The sequence below is a fragment of the Electrophorus electricus genome, chromosome 23 (genome assembly GCF_013358815.1).
Source record: "Electrophorus electricus isolate fEleEle1 chromosome 23, fEleEle1.pri, whole genome shotgun sequence".
Classification (NCBI taxonomy): domain Eukaryota; kingdom Metazoa; phylum Chordata; class Actinopteri; order Gymnotiformes; family Gymnotidae; genus Electrophorus; species Electrophorus electricus.
In genome coordinates, this window is record NC_049557.1 from 7,297,744 (window position 1) to 7,323,131 (window position 25,388).

The window sequence follows — 25,388 nt, forward strand, 5'->3', positions numbered from 1 at the left end:
AGAGTTCTGTAGCTGAAACAGCGTATTTATGTGTACGTGTGCTGAATAGCAAATAGATCTACCATTTGTGTTTTCACATAATGAACAATAGATGGCGCATTCCCGCCATACTTGTAATATGGGTAATTCACCCAAGCAGATTATCGGCAGTTTTTATTATTTTAAAATTAACATCATACTGAACTTGTGTGTGTCTCGTTTTACAGTTAGATAATTCAGGTAAATACGTTCATGGTTATTGAATTCGTTTTTTTTTTATCGTCTATTCATTTTAAATTCAAAGCACTCGTAGCAGAAAATGCTTTTTTTCAACCGTCTGTACTGTTCTTCCAAGATGACATCGAGTTAATGAAATTTTCAGGCATTCGCGGGACTGCTATTTCAGGGCTCGTTTGAAATTATTGTGTGGCTTCCCTCGGTACTCGACTGTTCCAGTTTCTCTTTGACTGATGGCCTGCCCTAATTCATATTCCCAGTCGAAATGTGTGCTTCCTCTGGCTTGCTATCCTGTACGATTTTATTTAACCAATATTACAGATTTACTAAACTCCCAACAAGAACAAAATGGACTATAGAAGAATAGAATAATCCCATTTTACCAACAACATCAAGCAACCAAACAATGTGCCTTACATTAATGCCTTGTGTATTATGCGTTCATTTTTATCCACCAGGGGGCACTTGAATCCCATGAGGAAAACTAGAAGTGGACGGAGGATTTAGAGGTAGGTCCTCTGTGACTATGACAACGCGCCTTTACCTGTACCCGCAAGGTAAGGAGGCCCATCACGGTACGCAATAGGGAAATCCAAACCTATTGGCGTAATAGGGTGATACGGATAGCTTGTACTTCTAGGTATCCCGAGTAAAGGATCGTAATGCAAATCTTATGCTAAACAATTAACCTATTAATCAAACTGCCCTGAAGAGAGTAATTATTAAAAAAAATATGGATACATTTTCTCATAGTTTATAGCAATGCAATGTTCACGTGTAGTCTGCACTAGCCTTCTTGTTTGTTATGATCTGGTATAGATCTTTATGCTTCGTATACGTGCAACCTTTTGCTTATTTTCACTTTCTAAAAGAAAAAAAAGCAAGCGGTGGGGTAAGGCTTTGTTTTTCAACACTGCTCCAACAATGGGTAAAATGTAACCGACGATTCAACATTATTCTGTGCAACACAAGCTGTCACTTTTATCATCCGCTTCTAAATTCTCATAGACACGCCCAATCACACAGCGGCGTCGACTTATGGCAACAATGTAACTGGTAAATTTGGACGTCAATCAGTATTGATTGCGCCTTTTGCACTGTAAGTTTGTGGCCTGTGGCCACGCCCCCAAAGCGCGACTCGTGGAGTAGAAGGGGAGAGTGCCTCGTCGAGAGGCTGAAACGGGCAATACGAAGAAATTAAGCATATATATATATATATATATATATATATATATATGTATATATATTTTTATATATAATATCTGGGAAATCTGTTTACTTGACTTAATCGAATATCTATTCGGACTTCAGTACTGAAAGGAAAACAAGAACTGCTACAAAGAAATACGGTATCTGCCGTTTTTTGTGATTGGATTTCACCGGGTTCGGCTAGTTAGCTAGCTAACTAGCTAGCTAGCTGGTAGAAGCCTAGCGTTAACCTCTGTCAGGGAGCCCTCCGCACAGTTTCTTTTTCATTGGCTGGGAAATTGTTACTACCTGGTTGATCTGTTGAGTGTTGCTAAGTAGCTTGGTTGTCGTCTATGGTGCGGTTTTTTCCATGTTGTGCTTATTGATTTATTGGACTGCACGCTGTGAAACTGAAGCGAGACTGACCAGCTTCTGAGGACAAGTAAGCTAGCTAGCTTTCTGTCACCCTGTCCCACCCCTCGCCACTTATCTCTGGCTAGCTAACATTAGCTAGCTAGCATCAACACGTAGCCTGGTACCGAATCCTAGGCTGGTGGGTGGCTTATTTGACAAGGCAATCTTACAACATAGCTACCTCCGGTGAGCATGTCTTTGTAACGTTACTACTACCAGGTCTCTGTACGGCGTTATGCACTGGTAAGAGAAATAACACCAAAAGAGAAAGCAAACCAGCAACATCTTCATTTGTGAGCAAACGAGAAGTATTGGACGTAACAAACTGCCTGAAGTTAGCCTACGGACAGCTAACAATTGCTAATTCTCTTGACATTAATTGAAAAAGGCTGCTCACTTGTTAGGTTGTCACAGTACACCAAGAAATTAGACCTGAAACGTGGTTTCATCTTTGTTTTTCCCCACTTTACAGATAGTTGACTTTCGAAATTTTGTTTGCTTGAAACATAAATTCTCATTGTCAACGAATCCCGATAGGTAGGTTAATCTATTGGCCTTAAAAGCTAACCTCGATAGCTAATCCGCACTCCGTAAGGCTAACGCCTGTAGCAGGCTGTAATCATTAGCAAGTTAATTATTTATGCTCAAATTCTGATAGCGTTCGCGCCAGAAATTGCTAATAACTTTTTCGTACAAAGAACCAAACTATATTATCACACTGACGTGGAAATATTACAACTCAGGCTGTGTAATTGGCACGTATGTAGCCAGTGTTAAACTAGTCTCAGTTAAAGTTTTCTTTGAATTTTGAACAGTACGATTTGCCCTAGGATAGAGACAATTTCGGTCGATTTAAGTAGACATGCCCACTTTCTAGGTTAATTAATTACAACCCCCCAATTTCAGTAGTCGGTTGCTCCATTGACAGCAAGCGTTTTCAGTTCTGCAACACGTCCATTACATGGACTGATAAGAAGTATATTTTTGTACGAAAGTCCAGAATTTAAAACAGTATAGTTACATATCAGGATACCACCGCTATACAGCCATGAGTATTGAGATACCAGTTGGTCTGACTGAGTTGCTGCAAGGCTACACCGTGGAGGTGCTACGCCAAAGGCCACCGGACCTGGTCGAATTTGCCGTGCAGTATTTCACTCGTCTAAGAGATACAAGGAGTCAAGACGGATCCGGGGCTGGTGCCAAATCCGCCAGCAAGGGTGTTATGTTTGATGGCGAGCCGATGCAAACAGAGTCTAACGGCGACGAAGATGACGACGATGACGACTCAGACTTCGAGCGTAAGTAATCAAATGTACTTCGCCAGTTAATCATACCGATTCATTATTATGTTTCTTTAGACTATCTGGTGGCATTTGACATTAGTGTTCACACAATAGATTTAAAAGTCGAACTAGTAGATAGAAATGTCGAGCAATATATAATCGATACAGTGAACAATCGGTTCAATCTAGCCATGGACTGATAAAAGTAGTCTTGGCTGCCTGCACAGTTACCATGGTGTTTGCTCGCTCATTCATACAAGTGACTGACTGGCTGCAGCGCACAGGCATCCTTAGCCCTATTTCGTAAGTCTGGCACGTGATACACGTGCGAAAAAAAATGTTTCAAGTAGTTAATTGTGGTTACGGTAGATATTGCAATGTTCATTTTGTTGTGGAGTGAAATGACTTGAGTCTGACCGTCAAAGGCGATTATATGTGTGAATGGAAAACCGCGATTTTTTTACAATGGGGGAGACGTACACCGGCACACATCAAAGAATCCTGTATTCGCTTTCATGTTGTGCGACTGTCAGCTCATAATGTAAACAAACATTAGAATCAGGCGCTGCATTAATGTCGGGAGCTTATGTCAGGGAATTAAATTATTGCATGACAGTATAGAAATGCTTTTTATAGGCCAATGATGTCATGTTGCCAACAAAACAGTAGCTAAACTCGGTGCTTATTTCTGCCGTTCATAAAAATTCCACTTTTTTTATTCGACTGATGAGCCTAAAAACGTGAGATTCTAATGTTCTAAAAGGTTATAGTTCTGAAAGTGCATAGAGTTTAAGATGATCACAAATACATTACTAGAATTATCTCTACAGCAGTATCATTGCAAAAGTTCACCATTATGTTCACCATTATGCGAGTTTGTTAATGCCATTCTAGGTTAGGCAGTGCTATCCAGTGAGCAACACGGGGGGGGGGGGGGGGGGGGGGGAACAGTGAGTTTTCTTTTGAATTAATTTCTGTCATAAATAAAATCCTGATAGGAGTGTTAACACACTGGATAAAAATAGGAGACAAATAAGTAGCCAGTAACATGAGCAGGGTAAGTGTCCTGACTTCAGCACATGTTGCTTAGAAAAATCACCTTTCCACAAACAGAACTGTGTCCTCTTTCCTGTGCTGTTTCATGGAAATGTTAGTAGTATCCAGATAAGGAAGCCTGGAATGGAAGCGTATCGAATTTAGTGCACAGTACTTGGGGTACATCAATTCTTTTATTCATTATTTATTATTTATCTTTTATTATTATTTATTTGTTTTTGGAAGTTTCATTAAAAAGTCTTGGAAGAAACTACATCCCATCTGGTGAAGTAGCCTATATTGTATTACGTTTATAGGCAGCAGGAGTTGAGCTTTAAAATAAACAGGTGTTCTGTAGTTATTGAAGAATCCCACATACTGACTGCATAGTGGTAGTGGGCCACTTGGTTTTATATCTATATAAAACATGTATCTGATTTTGTGGATGTTTTTCCCTTAAATAGTTTGAGAACATAAATCTGATGTTTTCACATTTCTTTCATATGCAGTCAAAGATTGCATGCTGGTCCTTGGCCATTGCTACCTCAGCAAGAACTGTCAGATCAGAATCCATGGGTGGGTTTTTTTCTGTTTGTTTGGGTTTGTTTTTTGTTTTTTTTTTGCATCACACTTCACTGCACAGGCACAAATTACTGTCCATACTGACCCTACCACTTCTGGCTTTTGCACCCACACATTTCCTTATACAAAACTGCCAGCAGCGGATACTAAAAGGGCAACAGCTACAGCTTTTACCCCTTTTTCTCTCTTAATCCTCTACAGCTAATGAACTGTTGTCAGCCAACCGCTGCAGCAAACAGTCTTTGTGATGACATGTCTTGCTGGCTCTGTAATGTAACTCTTTAATTAATTGACATACACACACACACACACACACATATGCATGTATACATATATATGTGTGTGTGTGTGTGTGTGTGAGAGTGAGACATGGAGAAAGTGCCCATGCAGAGTAGAGGTCTGTTCACAATGCATACCAATATGGGTCAATTACAAACACAAATGTAACCTGTCAAAGCCAACAGCTCAGATTTAAGGAATATAACGAAAAAACCATAAACTGTGTCATTAAGGCTTGTAACATGAAATTAGCTCCCATGTTTTCTGTGGGCATTTCAGTGAATCACAGTTATTCACTGGTGTCATTCATATCAAAAACAGTGCAGCCCCAGACTGCTGCACCTTTACAAATAGGTCTTGAGTAGATGAAGCAAGGATGTGGAATGCCTGAAACAAACAAGAAAAAACTAGAGAAACTAAAAGAAAGGGCAGGAGTGACCAAAGTTTTGGATGGATGTAAAGCTACTAAACAACAGAATAAGGTATCACCACAAAATAGTTTAAATAAAATCTAGTGCTTACTTTATCATCTAATTCCATTAGCACAGCAAATTATGTGGATGATCAGTGTATCTGAATAAAACTCAGTTTTAAGTTATACTTTTCTGTTTAAACACTATTGGAATGTCAACCTACTAATCCGAGTTAAAGTGAAATGAGGCAATAATCTGCAACTTCACATTATTTCATCTTGATGTAACAGAGCTGTCATGTTTTCAACAACCTGACTGCTACCTTTGCATTGTCATAGAGGGGTCAAGACATGCCTACTACTGCATGACAACACTTGTCAACTGACATGTAAATACATTGGATTTAATGGCATATTTTTCATGAATAGAGAATTTTAATATGAAAAGGATCAAATTAGTTTGTGGTTTATAATGAATGAATGAAAAATGTAAACTAAACAGTTGGTTAAATGTAATTTATATGGATATAAACATTTGTGACATGTGGCTTTTACATTTATCTTTAGTCTGACCTGTAGACTGTTCTTTGACTTGTCATCGTGAGGTTGCAAAATAAATACCATGATGCTTCTAAAAGATGGTGCTGAGATGAAAGGAATGACTGAGTACAAGAAGGATTATCACGCTCAAAAATCTCTTAATCATATTGCATCAGGTTGTGTAATGTCTAACATGGGCAGGAACCCAAACAGATTATGCTTTCATCAGCAACATCCAGCATCATAGAAATAGGTGAAGTTGGATTAGTAGTCAGTGCCTGTGTCACGTTTGCTGGGGGCAGTTGTGTGGTGTTTTTTTTTTTCTTTTTTTCTGATAATTGAAGTCAGTGCCTTTTGGGTAAGCAATACCCCATATGGCTGTCAAAACAGATTTTTCTTCAGTGCATCAAAGCATCTCCCATGTGACCGAGGCAAGAGAGAGTTTTTCTGCTCTGGGCTCAAGCCCATGGAAGGAGACCCCATGTGTTCCTTAATCAGGTAAATCAGTCAGCAGACTACTAACCTGAGGTCACCTGTTACATAGTGGCTGAAGTAATGGAAGGAGAAATCCCAGTTTATTTAAGTTTGCAATGACAATAATAACTAAAATGAAAGTAATAAAACTCTTAAGCTTCTACGTTGTCTACCAACTCCTTGTGTATATTAATTGGCGTCTCTGCAAGTGTCTTTCTGACCACTGCAAAAAAAAGACATTTGGACAAAAAGTACATGTTATGGGAGCTGTAAAATGCAAGTGTATTTCTTTCCATCTTGTTTATTGCATCTCACGTCAGAACATATTGGAGTTCTCTGAAATTATGTGGGTAATTACATCGAAAATTTGATTATTACATAGGATAGAAGGATAAATCCCAATTTCTTTAAATTTGCACCAACAATAAATAATAAATAACTAAAATGAAAGTAGTAAAACTCTTAAGCCCATATGTTGTCTACCAACTCCTTGTGCATATTAATTGGTGTCTCCTCCTGTGTCGTTCTGACCATTGGAAACAACAATAAATAACTAAAATGAAAGATTAATGAAACACTTAAGTCTTTACCTGTATGTTGTTACTTTTGCTTCACCTGTATGTTGTCTGCCAACTCCTTGTGCATATTAATTGGTGTCTCCTCCAGTGCCAATCTGACCTGTACAGAAAAAAAGACATTTAGACATTGGGTGTGGAGGGTGTGTATGTTCTCTCCCAAAGTATGTACTTTGAAAACAGAAAATTTTGTTCTCACTTCTTCAGAAAGCATGATGTATACAGCTTTCTCTCAGTTTTCCACTGCTGTCCTGCAAAACAAAAAAGAAGAAAACATAATTTAAAATTGTTAATACCTCACTTGGTCTTATGCTATATAAGGTTTTATATGAAGTATTTCAGATTTTAGTATTATTTCTAGCCAGTTGCACTGTTTTATAACAACACTTTTGTGCAATCTTGTTTCAAGTAAAATTTTTCTCAAAACAATCTATTTAGTATATAATTAGAGTGATGCACAATCACTCAATATAATTAATATAATCAATATAATTTTATGCATAAAATATTGAAAAGCAAGGCAAAGCTTGACCTCAGAATAGAAAATCCTATTAAGTCTGAGAATCTGGTATGGGTTTTAAGAAGCAAAACATTACTGCTGCAGTGCCTTCCATTTTCATCCCCATGGGATTTCTAAACATAAATTGAATGAACAGAAGTATATGAACTATAAGTCCTATATGCTGCAGTATATAGGAGTTTAAACTAAAACCAGGGTTGCTTAGTTACAGGCCAACCAAGTTTTGTCAAATTCTTTTAAAATATGCAAAATTGTGTGGCTGTTTGTACTTATGGAGTAATTAATTATCTGAAGTCACTGACTCACTCTTTATTTTTTTCAGCTAGCAAAAGGTTGTCTAGCTAATGTTCTTACTCTGCTGTGGGTCATTTTCTCCTGCCACTGTCATTGTAGGAGAGCAGTAAGTTTGAATGGCCAAAAGTCACAACTTTTTCTGATTGGTTGATGATGATAACTTTTTTGCAGTGTTTTTAAAATTCAAATGCAAGCAATCTCTGAAAAAAAGGGGGGGGGGAGCCTGTTTTTGTGAAGGCAGAAGATATTGTAGTCCTGCTGTTTTGTGCCAGATTGATGCAAATCCCAGCAAGCACAGGATAAATAAATGTCTGCCCATGTTCCTGTATCAATCTTTGATTTCATTTGAAAGATACATGATTCGTGTACATGCAATTATAATTGTTCTGCTTTTGAGAGTGAAATAAGGTCTGTTTGGGCATGTGCGTACAGGCTTGTGAGTGCTGTTTTGAACAAGTGAACGTGTGTTCAAACAGGGCATTATTGTATGTGCAAATGACATAGCTACGTGTTGTGGGAGTCTGCTGTGGTTCCTGTGTTTAGAGTGGTATGCAGCTCTGTTTTTAAAAGGTAATTTTGAATTAAACTGTTCTGCCTCTGGCCCAGAATGCATTGTTATTCTTATGCCTCCAAGAGGCTTTTACTGGCATTCTTTTTGAGTGAGAGAGACAGAGAGAGAGAGTGCGACAGAATGGGGAATGCGATAGAAATGGATTGTAAAAATGAAGGAAATAAACCTTCATGTTTTATGATCATTGAACGCACAGCTAATATAGCTAGTTGCATGAGGAAATTGTAGCTCCCATGAGTGTCTGTGTGGCTTACTGAAGCGATCCCTGTTTGTGTTTGTGGGCTTGATCCTATGAGCCAAATAGAAGTGAATCCATAGATCAGAACATTTAATCAGTATTGCAGGCCTCTGAGCACTGTAGGCTTTTTTTCATGTTCAGTGATGAGGCTTAATTGCACATAAGTGTAGTCATAACAAAGGAATTAATTTATTCATTCCTTTATTGTAACTGTCACGAGTTCCACGCAGCAAGAATATATATATAACTATTCTAATCTTTGTTGTTTTTGACAAAGTATCTCAGTAGAAACTGTGGATCAAATAATTTAATCTTTCTCCCTTTCTTCTAGTAACATTTTATTTGGCATCAGTAAAACATTTGTTTAGCTATAATCTTTAAATGAACAGATGAAGTATGTTGTACAAACATCAGGCTGTAATTACAGTGAAAGTACATGTTATGTGAGCTGTTATTTCATCTCACATCAGAACCTAGTTGAGTTCTCAGATATCATGTTGGTAATTATTTTGAGAACATCAGTCTGTGGCTCATAATTGCCTCATGTTTATGTATTATAATTACATGTATGCCAACCTACAGGCATGTTATTAAAGGTTAACGGACAGAGAGTGCATGCATTTCCCATGTGACTAAGGCAAGAGTTTTTCTGCTCTGGGCTCAGGCCCATGGAAGAAGACCCCATGTGTTCCTTAATCAGGTAAATCAGTCAGCAGACCACTGACCAGAGGTCACCTGCTACATAATGGCTGAAGTAATGGAAGGAGAAATCCCAGATTATTTAAGTCTGCAATGACAATAATAACTAAAATGAAAGTAATAAAACTCTTAAGCTTCTACATTGTCTACCAACTCGTTGTGTATATTAATTGGCGTCTCCTCCTGTGTCGTTCTGACCACTGCAAAAAAAAAAAAAGGGGAAAAAAAGACATTTGGACAGAAAGTACATGTTATGGGAGCTGTAAAATGCAAGTGTATTTCTTTCCATCTTGTTTTATTGCATCTTGCGTCAGAACATATTGGAGTTCTTTGAAATTATGTGGGTAATTACATCGAAAACGTGATGGCACATAGATCATTATTGTCTAATGTTGATTACAGTTACATGTTGGTCAATCTACAAACATGTTATTAATGGCAAGTACACAGATTACATGCAGTCAGGGTTGGAAAATGCTGCATTACATGTTCCTTTTGTGTTTCCTGGTTACTAAGCACATATTTAGCAGAAATGGTCAGAAGTCAGTTTAGTAGTAAAAACATGCATTTCTTTACACAACATAAAATTAAAATTATTTTTTGCGATTTAAAAAGTGATCATAGTACATAGACTAAAGGGTTTTAATGAAAAGTTACCATATTTTATCATTCTAATTTTTCAAGTTATTTCTTTCTTTTTAGTTGTCTATTACAATGTCAGGCCTACCCCAAAATGTACTTTAAAACTAAAACATATTTTGCTACCATTAGCCAAGATAGCATTGTTTATTTGCAATACTGCAGCTGCCTTTCTGCTTTTTCAACTGCATTCCAAAAGATCTACAGGGTTCTTCTTAGACTGTAGTTTTATTTCCTGTAACCTTTTTTTTTTTTGTCTTGCCACCTTGCCCATAGACCACTGAAGTCACATGTCATCCTAGTTGGTTCCTAGCCATGAACACAAAGCATGCCTCTAAGATCTGTGGTGTCCAGCAAAGTTCAATTAGTTTTTTAGCATTACCAAATTTGTCATGACCTGACTTTCAAGCAACGAGGTATGCTGTTTGTTTATAAAGCTTTTTATTTAACAAGTTAATAGAGGACTACAGCACTACTCTCTCCTGGCAAAGAACTGATTTATTCTTGGCAAGGAGTATCTGATTAATAATATAATAATAATAAAGGAATGTCTCACAAAGTGACTTAACAGCCGGTCAAAGTGAACACAGATAACGTTCATGATCAGTTTTTCAATTAAATGCTCTTGGACAGCTAATGCGCATGTGCGGATGCCGTTGCTATTGAATTTGTTTTTTATTGTTCAAAAAATGTTTGCTGTTCATTTCAATTGGTGAGAAAAGGTGACTAATGGACTAATGCACCTATAATTTGAGGCAGGCTACGGTTGTATCCGTATCTTGTTTCTCAGCCTTTTTCAAGAATGACCAGGGGAGTATTAAGAGGTGAAAATCAACTTCAGTCTGGTAATCTTGAGAAGTATAGAGTACAGGTCACCTTGTAGGTGTGGACAAAGCAAGCTATGAACAAAAGGGAAAGGTTTATCTAAAGTTGGCTCACTGCATCATACCCTGTATTACAAAATATCTAATGTCAGCTACATGACATGCAAGCTAAACTGAAGGTAATTTGTCATTAAATTGAAGTATGAAAAACCTAATATATAAGACTTCAAGTAAAAAACTGCAATAACGGGAGTTTGTCTTCTGATGGTGATTCAATGTACAGCAGCTTTAGCTTATTTCTAACAAATTTAGTTTTGCAACTCTTTAATGACCTCATTATTTAAACAGTGATTTTTAGCATAAATATGTACATAGCACAAAATGTATTGGATTTGGAATCTTTTGGTTTACAACAGGTCATGACTGAGGCAAGTTTCTGTTTTTCTGAACATTTTGTTGTTTGAAGACAAAGTGGAAATTCAAAGAAAAACTTCTTCCCAGCTTTGAAAGCAGGCAGCAGTAGGTAACAGATGTGACAAATTATTTTTAACAGAGGTTATTTTCAAAAACTCCATTAATTTCTCATTTTAATTAAATAATGAAATAACAAAGCTTTAGTCCCAGAGTAGCTAACATGAGCACAGATGGTCCCGATGGCAGAATGATGACACAACTTCAGTGGTCTACCAATGTTTGTCAGACTCACTTTTCACGTCTTCACACAGTATAAAAGAGTGAGTTCCTCATGAGTGAGCAACGGGGACAGAGATCTTATGTTTTGGTAGGTAAAGACAGTGTGGTGTTAAAGTAGCCTTAGTGTTTAATATTAATTTATCTAAACGTTAACTAAATATTAGTTAGAAATTTGGCTACAGTGGCATTGGACATTTTAAGCTTACTATTACTATTAACTATTACATAGGGCTGGGGAATGTTTAGCATGTGCTTGCTTGATAAATGGGAGGTCATGGTGAGTTCAGAGTGTTTTGTCTTCTGTCTTAGTCCCTAATTCTGCTGCTGGCTGACTCTCTAAGGCAAAGTTGAAATTGGTGTAACGTGTCTAAATCTCTCGTTTACACCATCGACTCTCAATTTCCCCAACAAGTGTCATACGCTAGTGCTTTGGTCAGTCACTGTGTCGCATATCTTTGTGCGTTCAGTGTCATTAAATGGATGTTGCTGTGAATGTCATTAAAAGCACATTTTAAGCTTTTCTTTAACTACAGCTTTAACATGGAGGCAGAAGCTAGCAGTGTGCTTTCTAAAGATGCAGCTTTTCCTTTATTTTATTCAGAGAACTGCTGTTGGCCAACTGCAGATTCAGTAATGTTGAGTAGTAGGTATTTGCCAGTTAATTTTTGTTCCTATACTCATCCAGATAAGTGTTGTCTTCATTAAAGACGGCATTAATGGTTTTATTGCGGTGTATATATTAGTTATAATAATAATAATAATTATTATAATTATAATAATAACCTAATTGAAACTGCATGATTATTTTTTGGTTTCATATAAGTCATGTTCTGTGTAAAATTGCCTTCTTTTTAAAAAGGTAGAAACGGCCTAAGCCTTGGCCTCCCTGCAAATGTAAAGCAGCACCAGGTGCTTATACACGTGACAGCAGTTTTCCTGTTAATAGTAAGTATATGCCCATTTGATACATGTTTTATTTTCCAGTATGGAATGCCAAACAGTATTGTTAAATACTAGAAACAAGCTTCAGTTGGGGGTACTGGTTAATCATTTGGTTAAATACTGTGGTGTAGTATTGAGAACAGTATGTGTCATCCCTTTGACTGACTGAGTGACTGACTCTCAGTTGTTCAGACATGCATATGCAACTGTTACTCTGGACAAATAAACAGCTAGTAGTCTTAATACATGGTTATCTCTTGTGTTAGAAAGGGTGCTAACTAGCTTTTAGATGTTTTTAAATGGCATGAATGTTTTAGCTACAACTTGCTAGCTAGTGTGTGATATTTGAGAATGTTGATGGTGATGACTAATATTATTAGTGTTGTTTTTGTAATTCTAGCTAACAGTGTGCTTCATGGGTGTGTGTCAGATTGCATACCTTTTAGTGAGTAAAAATGCAGTATAGTCAGTGGCATTCAAAACTGCATGCCTGGTCTTGTTTTTAAAAACTGTAGTTGTTTTTTTCACCGTCTTGTGGGAATATTACCACAGTTATGTGGTTTATTCAAGAATGCTAGGATGCCACGTCATTATAAAGGTGGGTGGTGCTGAGGTAAGTGATGGGGTGCATAGGCACTAAATATTTAAATGGCTTTTGATTTCGGAACAGAATGCATATTCGGACAGAGAGACTTTTTAAAACGACAAATTTGCAAGCCTGATTTTGCTGGACAGGCTAATCTCCTGCATAGTATATCCACTTTTCAAATGTTGGCTGTAGCCATAATTAATAAACTGAGAACAAGAAGTCCATTGCATCTCGTTTGTGTGTATTTCAGGGGATATTGGTGTCACCCTCGACAGTGAGAGACTTACTTATAACTTATTACTTTTAGGGGTCTGTTTCTTTTAAAAACTTGGATGCAATGTCTAAGAAATCATGATGTGACTCCCATTAGCAGCTCATCTTGAGAAGTGAAGCAGTGAAGATTTAATTTTTAAAATATATTTTAACTATTACACTGAGAAAAGCAGAACTAGCTAATGATGACCTCTTTGGTTAAGGGAGTTAAGTTGGATGTAATTACTTGCCTGATTATGTGATTAATAAAAGAATGATGGTCAATCTTCATAGGCAGCAAGATGTTTATTGCTATCTTCACTGCTTACAACTCTGTTAGCACTGCTTGGATAGCTGGCTAGCTACTGCACAGATGCGCTGAGACCCCTTGCACATGCATGTTTCAACACAGAATCTCTGTCAGTCTTAGTGTGCAACTCTAGTGTATTGTAGTAAGCATGCTGGTTCACAGGGTTTCCAGAGAAACAGGACTATTACAACACACACACTTCAACACACAGCCTCAAACTCCCAGGCCTCTCGTACAAGTCCTGAGTGTGAGGAGGAGATACATCACCCACGGGAATGGTCAGACGGGATGTTTACAAAATCTTATATATAGGTTGTAGTTCATATTGTCATTATGTTTACATGCAAATCCTTTGAGAGATCAGTGACGAGCAAACTGGTATATGGGAGTATCGACAAATACATTTTCGGCCCCTAGTGTATATTTCTGGGTTGCCCCTCGTGTCTATCTGAAATGGATGGAAACTGAGTAACTGGATTTATTGCTGCCAGTGAAAGCTTTAGGGGTGTGTGTGTGTGTGTGTGTGTGTGTGTGCATGCATGCGCGTGCGTGTTGGGGGGAGAGAGAGAGAGAGCGAGCAAGAGTTGATGTTAATATCCATGCCTCAGTCTTTTGTCAGGTCACGATAACAATCTGGACTTTAGTACTTCCTCATGTTCTGTCTGTAGTAACATGAGAACAGACTCATCCCTCATTGTTTGTCTTTCTCATACTCGTTTTTCATTTCAGAGCCTCTACCATTTCTGCTCACAGTACAGATACCAAAAATGCTGTCTACTAAATGGAAAAATGTTGAACGAGATGATGACAGCGTAAGATTATGAGAACAAATGTTGAGTCCAAGTTTTTTCTTTAAGTGTGGCTTGACTGAGAAGATTTTGAGTTGGTTTACATAAATGAAAAATACATGTCCAGAATAAGAATTTACGGATATGGGCACCAGCTAAGAGTTTAGCAGTAGGTCAAGCTAAAATAAACTCTTTTTTTCCATGGTTTTCTTTTCACAGAGTGTAGTGGATAAGGTCAGTGCTTTGACAGGATATGGAAAGACTGCTACATTTATACTCCATTGTTGATTAGACTATATTAGTCCAACCAGGGTTTGACATTTCACTGCCTGAGGAAACTGCCCAAAAACCACCGAATGAACAATGGCCATAAGAAGGAAGCATAAAGCATTAATTTGTTCCATATTGATTAAAAATAGCATGATGCAGGTCATGAATATATTGGCCTTGGTTTTATAAAACCATATTTAGAAGGCTTTATTCTTTCAGTGGTGATTATATGCAGTAAACGTTGCATTTCCAATGTGAAAGCTGTTACTAAAATGTGCACACACAAACTCCCTATGTCTCCCTCCCTCAGTTTTTGACATGTTGGTCAGTCTGATTTAATGGAAGGTGTTACTAAGGAAGTGGGAGATGGTCTAGTAGCAGGTGTGGGCTGGGTCTACAGTCAGGAGGGGGGGGGGTGTCCCTTCAGAAGGATCAGGTGAATATCAGCTGCTATCAGCCCTTCTCTTGTAGGGCAACAGAGAGCTTCCTTTTCTCGCTTACTTTGAGAAAATGATTTAATCACTAAAACATTAGACAATGGTAACATTTTAGCCACTGCTGTTAGGCAGTCAGTTGTTCAGTTTCTTGGTTCGTTGTATCTGGAAATGGTATCAGCGATGGACTCTGCTGAAGGGCTGAGTGAAACTGTACCAGATTCTGGTGTCCTTGTGGTGCTCAGGATGGGAACATGGCTACATTGATAGGGAGATGAAGCATAACCTTGTCCAACCAGCTGACATAGTAGACAAATGACGGCCTTGTACTTTCACAAAGAAGATAGCATTCAAATCAACCGACCTCGCCCTTGTTAGCATTTCAAGTCGAGCGAACCTTGCATGTCACGAGCTCTGGACAGAGTCGTATCCTTAGTGAGGTCGAAGGGCCACACTAAACCGCAGAGTTGGTTGGCAAAGAATTTACGATGTTCCCACTTCATTCTAGTTTCGTTGCACTTATAAGGCATTGCTTTTTTTCTGCACTCACCCACTGTTAAGTGATTTAAGATAATCTAGTGTTATTAGTCAGTAAAGGGTTAAGTCCATGGGCACAGGACTGGACTGCACTGCCTTTTATGGATCTTGGCTGTGGTGGAGAGAGTTACAGAGGGGAGGGGAAGCCCTAGAGGGACGGAAGGGGGGCTGGGTGGTGGAGAGGACCCGGCCAGCCAGTGGGATAGACTGCACACAGGGACGTTAGGATTGATTGCTTGTAACAGGAAAAGGAAGAGTGTGAGAAACTGTGCAAATGCAGCGGAAATGTAGATGTGTCTCTTTTTATATTTTTATATATATATATATATGTGTGTGTGTGTGTGTGTGTGTGTGTGTGTGTGTGTATATATATATATATATATATATATATATATATATATATATATATATATATATATATATATAAAAACCGAAGTCCTGCCAAAGGAGGGGTAAATTGACCACTTAACACCTTAATTTAAAAGTGTTCAGTGGAACTCACTATGGACATCGTCTAGGGCAGGTTAAAAATGTCTTTTAAAAAAAATAAGTTAATATAGCATACAAAATAATGGGGAGTTATACACACACTTGATGAGACGTACATGGATTGGGTCAAGCAGACACTTTGACTGTTTAAACTGCTTACACCAAATGCAAAGCACCATAAAATATATGAGCAGAGAGTGGTTGTAAAATTGTGTGCTTTTCATTATTGTACAGCTGCAGCACCTTGAAATGTGCCCATGTAATTAATCACCCCCACAGCCTTTCACTGTTCTCAGCAGCGTGTGTGTGTGTGTGTGTGTGTGTGTGTGTGTGTGTGTGTGTGTGTGTGTGTGTGTGTGTGTAAGAGAGGGGGGAAAAAGTCAGCAACTGGGGAATAGAGCCCCAATCACATGTTGTGCGTTAGTCTCTCTCTCTTTGTCTCTCACACACACTACAACTCTCCTGTTCACTAGATTCTCTTACCCAATCACAACCAGTGTGGTATGGAGGAGTGCATTATGGGAGTTTAGGATGACTTGTTCTGCAACAAGGATAACAAACTTGCACACATGCATACACTGGCGCCTTCTTAGTGTCTACTTTGCACATGTGCGTACTCTTCTTGCACACTTCCAGTACACTTTGTGCTGCTGACAGAGCACTTAAGTGTTCAAGTGCAAAGACAGAGAAACTAGTACATGCAGAGAGGGGGAGAGCAAGCAGTTTGTTCTACTCAACATGATCACATTCTTCACTTCAGTTCTGAGTGACTGCATAGACATGCACACACTGATGTCATTTTAGAGGAACACAGAGAGCTTAGTCTCTGATTATGTTGCACATTCAGTGGGGATTTTCCTTTCAAAATGCTTTTAAGTACAGGGCAAGTGAACACCACATTATCCTGTTCTGCAATTCATATTATTAGAAAAACTATGTTCTTGAGTGGAGATATGCCTGTTACTGTATGCAGAATATTTTTGTTTTATTTTATAGTTTACACAGCACTGAAATATCTGTACAAAGAACTAAAACTACATTTTAGTTTTCTCTTATGATCCTTATGCTATTACAATGTATTACTTCTACTATAATGTACAAGAAAGCTCAGAACAAGGAAACCGACGTTACACAAGCTTGGAAACTTCTAGCCTGCTCATTGGCCGTGATGTGGCGGCTGTGTTGGTTATTTTGGCCCAGCGGTGAAGATCTTGAAGGCCAGGATGGAACACCATGGGCACCACTGACCCTGACCCAGCAACAGCAGAGCAGCACTGCCCACACTGCACTCCTGCAGCATGTCTGGTTACAATGCTTCTTATCAGACCCTTGGCTGTTCCTAATCATATGAAAAGGAATCAATTCTTATGGATGCAGTGGGAGAAGAGTGTTCTGAACTGCCTTCCCTGCCAGTGTGCTTCTCTACACTGTTTCTGCTCTGCAAATAAATCAACATAAAGGGTTGCTTCTTGGAGAATGATGATTCTTGACACGTTTGCTGAGTCAAACCCCAAAAGTGTGCATTTTCTGACTAAATAAATGTGTAACAGTTCCAAGTGTACTTCTGTCAGTGCCAGAGAAAAATGTGGGAGAATTAATTTTTGGATTTCTACTTTACCAGATTTGTTACAGTGCGTATAATATCACACTGAGTGTGTATGTAAAAGAAAGCGCTACACACGACTGCCATGCAGTCATGATCCTGGTTTCTTTTGCCCTTTCTTATGTTTTATATTCTCTGTACTGTCTTCTCCCTGTGCCACTCTCTTTCCCTTTCACACTCGCACGTTCCCTCGTTCCCTTTCTCCTATCATAAGCTCTTTTGTGCTCTTTTTCTGTCACTGACTCTCTCTCATGTCTCTTTGGGTGTGTATGTATGTGTGTATGTATGTTTATTTATTTATAAATAGAAATTACATTTTTAATAATTTCCCCCACCCCACTCTCAGTCTGTTCTTGCTGGTTGTTATAAGAGTATGAGTGGGTGGGGAGGGGGTTGTTGTTATGGCAATGAGGAGGTCTTCCTTGTATTTTGTTGTCATGGCAACTTCAGGCACTTGATATCCCTCACACGTGAAGCTGAAGCACCTCATCTCACGACATCTGAACACCAGTGCGTGCAGACCTACATATATAGATATATACACACACACAATATGAATGAATCTTTCATGTATATATGTTTTTCACATGTCCAGAAAGCTGGGCTTGACCCAAATAAGCCTCATCGTTCTTACCTAATATTACCCGAACTAATTTAAATGATCATGTTGGAACTAAAGGTGCTTGAGCCTTGTTCTGAAAATCTGAAATCTCTTTACTCCCTAAATTTCCCAGGAGGGTCAGTCCCTCTTTTACTTTAAATTACTTGCTGTTTGAGCTACTGAGGTGAGAGAATAGGATGAGGGACCAATAGGATTGTAACATGCAGGCTTACACACACACACACACACACACACACACACACACACCCCTCACTCCCTTTCTCTTCACATGAAGTGGTAAATGCTCTGTATGTCTGTTGTGTCCAGACATGCTTTTTTAACAAGTGACCCAATGATGATGATCTGTAAATAGTAGAATTCAGTGAAAGTGATTTGGTATTATTTCAATTTAGTTGTTGATTTTGAATCAAACCATATTAAGGAAAAATAAGAAATAGATTTAGTGTATAGCATGCTTACTTCATTACCATAATGTTCTAACCTTCATCTGTGTGTGTGTATGTTTGTGTATGTGTACATACACATGTGTGCACACGCACTGTTAGCCATTTTTAAGACCCACTTTCACACCAAGCAGTTAATGGATTCTAGCAGTGTGGTGAGAGAGACAGACGGAAAGACCCTAAAGCAGCGATTCTGCCACAGTACTGTTAGTGTGCTCAACACTCTGTGTGTGAGCGAGACCTTTTTGGCTGACCTTACAGACTGTTTGGTAGTTCAGGACGCCCACACTGTAACCACAGGCACATGGGGGAGATGCAGATTATTTACATTTAGCACAGCTGCTGGGTTTTGTGTGTTTTGTGTTTGTGTGTGTGTGTGTGTGTGTGCGTGTGTGTGACGATGAGAAAAGAATGTGAACCTTTATTAACGCTCACTTTCTCTCTCCCTCTAGCCCCACCCCCCAGCAGATTTAGCCGGAGAGTGTCGGGTAAGTTCTTTTTGACGTCATTGCGCTAATCCTGTGGTTTAGAAAGCGTGTGAGAGGTGTGTGAATCATATAGTGTATCTCAGTAATTATGCTCCCTCTGCTCCCCTTGTTCTGGCCAATTCTAACAAAGTGTTACACTAAAAGTCTTGCCTTCATTTTTTCCCTTTAGTTGTGTTTCCCTGTAGTGGATGTTTTAATGGTTGCCCTTCTTAAAATTACATAATGAAAGCTTTCTATCATGATGGTAAATGCAACTTTTGAAAACTGTCAGATGATCTTTTGGTTTATAATGTTGTATTTTTATACTGATATATACACACACACACACACACACACACAAATAGTTTTTGCACAAGTGCCAAGACTGGAGGCTCCATGTGAATTGAAGTGGAGTTTTTCAGGACAAGGTCTCAGAAGCTGAAATGCACCCCAGAGGTGCTGCTGCTTCCTTAACCTTCAACAGAAAACCTTTAGGTTTTTTAACAGGAATGTTCTTCCCCCAGTGTGTGCAGAGGCCTTTAACCCTGATGAAGATGAGGAAGATTCTGAGCCACGTGTTGTTCATCCAAAAACAGACGAACAGAGATCCAGGTTACAGGAGGCCTGCAAAGACATATTGCTGTTTAAAGCTCTCGACCAGGTACACACAAGCATGTTCACACAGGCAGATGTGTCAGATACAAAGACACACAGTCCTATTGATGCACACAGCTTTAATCCGTGTCTCTTTCTCCCCCTGGTGTTAACAGGAGCAGTTTTCAGAAGTGCTGGATGCCATGTTCGAAGTCCTTGTGCAGCCACAAGAACATGTAATCACCCAGGGAGATGATGGGGATAATTTCTATGTCATTGAGCGGTACGTGTGTATATGTCCACTTACATGCAGAGACCATCTCCATATACGCCATTTGAATTTAAAAACAATCACGTTCTGTAACGATCAAGCAGAAGCACTTCCTTTAACCAGTGTGCACAGAGGTTCATACATTTTAGCAGTTCAAATCTAAACATATTAGCGTGTTTGTGTGTGTGTGTGTGTGTGTGTGTGTGTGTGTGTGCGTGTGCGTGCGCACTTATGCAGTTTAAGCTCCCTTTCACTCAGCCTGCACCTGTCTGGTCCTTTTGGATCTCTTAAACAGTGTCGGTGGAATGGAGCCCTGCGTTGTCATAATGTGTGCACTTCGTTTCATTACCATGCATTAACGTTTCCCAACCTGTGCCAGCCGGTGGTGGGTGGGAGGGGTCTTTGTTCAGTCACCACCACTCAGCAGAACACTGATCTCAGCACGCCTCCACTGCTCCCGGCAAATGTCTTCTTTCTGTGTCATCCGTGGGAGCTGAAGCGGTGGCTCCCTGGCACGCTGAAGCGGTCAGATGTTGCCAAAGTTTGGGTGCCTCTGATGGGTCGCCTTGATTGTTTGTCGCATGCGGTAACTTCATCTACGACAGCTGCTCGGTGCCAGCACTGACGGGCCTGTGGTTTGTGTTGCAGGGGGGTGTTTGATATTGTGGTGCAGAAGGACGGTGTAGGCTGCTGCGTTGGGCAGTATGATAATAAGGGCAGCTTTGGAGAGCTGGCATTAATGTACAACACACCCCGCGCAGCCACCATCATCGCCAAGCAGGAAGGGGCCCTCTGGGGACTGGTGAGTGTGTATGTGCGTGTGTATGTGCGTGTGTGTACACATCTATGAGAGAATGAGCAAGCAACTGGGAATTTATTAATGCACTCTTCATTTAGTCATGCATTGTGTGTGTGCATGTGCACAAGTGAGAGAATGTGCAAGGGAGTATTTATTAATGGTCTCTATAGTTGTGTGTGTGTGTGTGTGTGTGTGTGTGTGTGTGTGAACCCTGTTCTGCTGTTGAGCTACAGCACCACCAAGTGGATAGCTGAACTCTGAGTACTGACTGGAACGTCATTGATGTTCGAGTGTGGCCTCTAACAGGTGGTGTTAATGAGCTTAGCTGCTGGAAGCCTAGAAGCACCCGGGGAGATGATGAAGAAGTACACTGTCCGCAAAGATCAAAAGTTTCTCCTGTACATAAAAATATCTTCCAGTAAAGGAAGCTAGTGGAAAGAGTTACAGTTAGAATGTCCACACTGGAGCAACTACTGAATTTTCTGCTTCTGTGGAACATATATCAATGCCAGAAATCGTAGTGGTGAAAAATGTAAAATGCAAAAGCTGGCATGGATTCTACTCCATGTATTTCCAGAACAGGTCGATAATAAGGAATGAAAGTTGGGACAATCTGGGTAGCACAGAAATGTGTGTATTATAAAAAGTGTGTGTGTGTGTGTGTGTGTGTGTGTGTGTGTGTGTGTGTGTGTGTGTGTGTGTGTGTGAGACAGGACCGAGCAACATTCCGTAGGCTCATAGTAAAGAACAACGCAAAGAAGAGGAGAATGTACGAGTGCTTCATTGAGTCTGTGCCCCTCCTCAAATCTCTAGAGGTGAGAGCGAGGGAAGGGAATTCAAAGGTGGGCTTTAGGACAGAGGAAAGAAACATGTTGTACTGCAGAGGAGATGAGTTGACATTTCTACATGGGTATTGCACACAAGTGCCATTTGTTGAATAGTATTTGCATTTCAGATTTTTCTCTACATTTCTCCATTCTACAATTTTCTCTACAATTCTCCATTCTACAATTCTGGAGTTTTTGGATTCAAGTGTCTAATGTTATCTGCATTATCCATCCTTTATCTTATAAAATTTATTTATTAAAGGTGAATAGAGGCTGTTGCCCATCTGCTAATGTTTATATATTTTAATCAGCCCTGTGGAGACCCTTTTAGGTCCAACTTAACTGTTATGAGTTATGAGCATAGCATTGGGGTGTATTGTATATACCATTATGCTACTTTATCACTTCTTTGTAGTTGTCTGAGAGGATGAAGATTGTTGATGTTTTGGGAGTGAAGATTTTCCAGGATGGAGAGAGGATCATCATGCAGGTTAGAGATTGGGTTATGGATGTGAGCTAGCTCAAGCATGTTGACCACCGTATCTGAACTCAGAACAACTCTGTGGGTTAAAACACTGCATGCAGATTACTACAGTTTACCTTTTGAGAGGAGCATGAAGTTTTGGAATAAGGAAGATTTGAGGGTTCTGGTGTGTGATTTAATGATGACACTGTTGCTAGGGCGACAAAGCAGACTGCTTCTACGTTGTGGAATCTGGGGAGGTGAAAATCATGATGAAGAGCAAAGTGAGTTTTTTTTGGGGTTTTTTAAAATATTTCTTTTGTAATAGTTTATCCCTTTGATTTAAAGCACATTTTAACAACACCCTGGAACTTGCAGATCTATTGTGTAAAGGTTGTGTAAAGGTTGAGGTCCATGTGGTGAAGAAAGGCTTGCATTACCACAGCACTCTCCCTCTCTGTTAGACGAAAGCAGACAGGGAGGATAACGCAGAGGTAGAAATCACTCGCTGCACTAGAGGACAGTACTTTGGTGAGCTCGCTCTGGTCACCAACAAACCACGAGCTGCCTCAGCTTACGCCATTGGAGAAGTCAAGTGCTTGGGTAAGAGTTTACATGTTCCTGTTTGTGTGTGTGTGTGTGTGTGTGTGTGTGTGCGCATTGTATATTGAGGTACCAAAATTTTTAAACAGTCCTATATAAGCATTTTTGAAAATTACGTGCCTAAGCAAGGTGGTACATTTGCAGTTGGCACATTTGCATCTCTAAAAAGGTCACAGAGTAGGCGTGTCAAACCTCTGCATACAGTACTGTGTGCGACCGTCAGGCATGACAATACTTTTGGTTATGAGACAAATGGAAAAGGGTGAATCTAGAGCTCCCAAGTTGTGCACCTGACTACCTTTTGCATCTAGGTGCTGGATTCAAATCCTGTCACCCCCTCAGCGTTCTGTGGCCAGGAGTACAAAAGAATTTGCTCTGTTCTCTGGGTGAAAAGAATGCGCTGTCTGTGTTAGAACTAAACCATTAGAACAACACTCTTCCAAGCAAGTTCTGCTTTCCTATGACATGACATTTCATGGTCAGGGGCATTCAAAACATGTGGCGATTGGCTGCAAGAGTCACAGAGGAAGCCTTTATGCTCTGGGCTTCACTAAATACTTAGTCTCATTTCTCAGTATCATTTTACAAACATACATGTACATACACTAACTAGGCTTGAACTAGTTTGTAAGTTATGAAATAGAATAATAAACAATATACAATAAATGGTTAACTCTAAATGAATAGGTCACATTAACTTATAGGTTGTGTTAAATTATTCAGCTCATATTTTGTAAAATAAAGTATACATTGCGTTAATATATAAATTCCCAATGTATCAAGTTATTCATTTTGAATCCGTGTTCAAGGTAGCAAAGTCCAAATTATGATACTGATCCCACATTGTAACTATGCAACTATGTGTTGTTTATACTCATCACCCAATTGGCCGTTCTGCTTCGTTTCCTAAATTTGATACAGGAGTAAAAAGGGATGGTGGAATGATGCCAAACACTGATTTGTTTTGCTGGATTATTTTTGCTTTACTTTCCTGAATACCAAACATGAAGACGGTAGTACAGCAGTACTGTTATCTTCACAGGATTCCTTTTTTTTTTTATATATATATTGTGTGTGTGTGTGTGTGTGTGTGTGTGTGTGTGTGTGTGTGTGTGTGTGTGTGTGTGTGTAGTTATTGATGTGCAGGCTTTTGAGCGGTTGCTGGGCCCATGCAAGCAGATTATGAAGAGGAACATCGCTCACTATGAGGAGCAGCTGGTCGCTCTGTTTGGCTCCAGCATGGATCTCAGAGACTGAGACAGACTGCCTGTGCCTTACACACGCACACACTCTCTCCGTCATACTTACACACACACGCACACACTCTTACCCCTACATAATTAAACACCGTTTATATACACACACATTTTGTAGGGATACACTCCTTTTTATGCTCAAGTGCAGTTCTCTGAGAAAGAAAATGAAAAATGTCCCTTTCTCACTCACTTCCTTCCCTCTGACCTGCACACATGCACGCTGGCAGTCATAACTTCGACTCTGGTACAAAATGGGCACTTTACCAATCTTGGTGCTGTGACCCTTGGCCAACTGCAATCTGGCATGGGTGGATGGACAGATGAACAGACAGATAAGACACCCATTTGCTCACATTTGTAAAAAAAAATAATAATAATAATAATTAATTAAAAAATGTGTCTCTCATACACAGTACACTCAGTGCAAATAAACCCAGCCAAGGACACCATCCCATTAACACAACAAAAAGACTATGGAGGACAAGAGAACAAAAGAAATGCATTTAAAAAAAAATCACAGGGGTTTGGGGCCTGGGGAAAAGGAAAAACCTGAAGTTAAAAATGAAAAGGAAAAAAAAAAAATCCAAGGAATAGAAAAAATAAAAGAATGAACTGAAATTTTAGAAATATTTTATGACCATTCAAAGCTTTGATTAACACATTTAAATAAGATTTGTTTCCTTTCCTGCTGTTGGTGCGTTGAGTTAGTGCTGGTGGTATCCACAGTGACCAACGTAGGTCCTTGTCTTGCTCACAGAATCTCCACATTGTATTGATTAATGTATTATTATTATTATTATTATTATTATTACTATTACAATATATGGATTATTTTTGTTTTACTTTGACTCCACTGGCAGTCTCTTTATTGGAGGATGTGAGACAGAATCTAGTGCTTATTTCTCCTCGTGGTCATTCTGGATGAGTTGTCCTGAAGATTAAATAAAGCAAACGTTTTGGTAACATGTTCCGGTTCTTAACTTTGCATGCATGTGCGTAATACCTGTTGTTATGCAGACTTCTATGTATTTGAAAGGAAGGGAATGGGACCGAGGTCAACACCACTAATTATACAGATCTAGGAACAATATGTATTTAGTGGTTTAGATATAAAATTACTTGCTTGCCTGCTTACTGTTTATTGCTGTTTATTCTAAGGTTGGGCTATAAAACGTTAGTAACCTTAGTATGAGTGTGGGGGATATTCTGAATATGAGGTGTTTTAGATTCAGATTGTATCTTTATCCTGCACATATCCAGATACTTTCTGATTTTTCAACCTGCAGCAAATATTTCTCAATCCAGTTTTGCTATGAAATTACAAGACTGAAACTTAATTTCCATGTTCTG

General features: G+C 39.2%; 1 protein-coding gene across 1 annotated transcript; it reads left to right on the plus strand.

The window, feature by feature from the left end:
• Nucleotides 1-1,437: 1,437 nt before the first annotated feature.
• On the plus strand, nt 1,438-25,005 carry prkar2aa (protein kinase, cAMP-dependent, regulatory, type II, alpha A). The gene is made up of 10 exons (XM_027007635.2): nt 1,438-3,119; nt 19,211-19,246; nt 19,750-19,886; nt 19,996-20,102; nt 20,739-20,892; nt 21,603-21,704; nt 22,132-22,206; nt 22,398-22,463; nt 22,644-22,782; nt 23,915-25,005. The coding sequence occupies exons 1-10, from the start codon at nt 2,867-2,869 to the stop codon at nt 24,037-24,039; spliced, it is 1,194 nt and encodes a 397-aa protein (XP_026863436.2). The 5' UTR covers nt 1,438-2,866; the 3' UTR covers nt 24,040-25,005.
• Nucleotides 25,006-25,388: the final 383 nt, after the last annotated feature.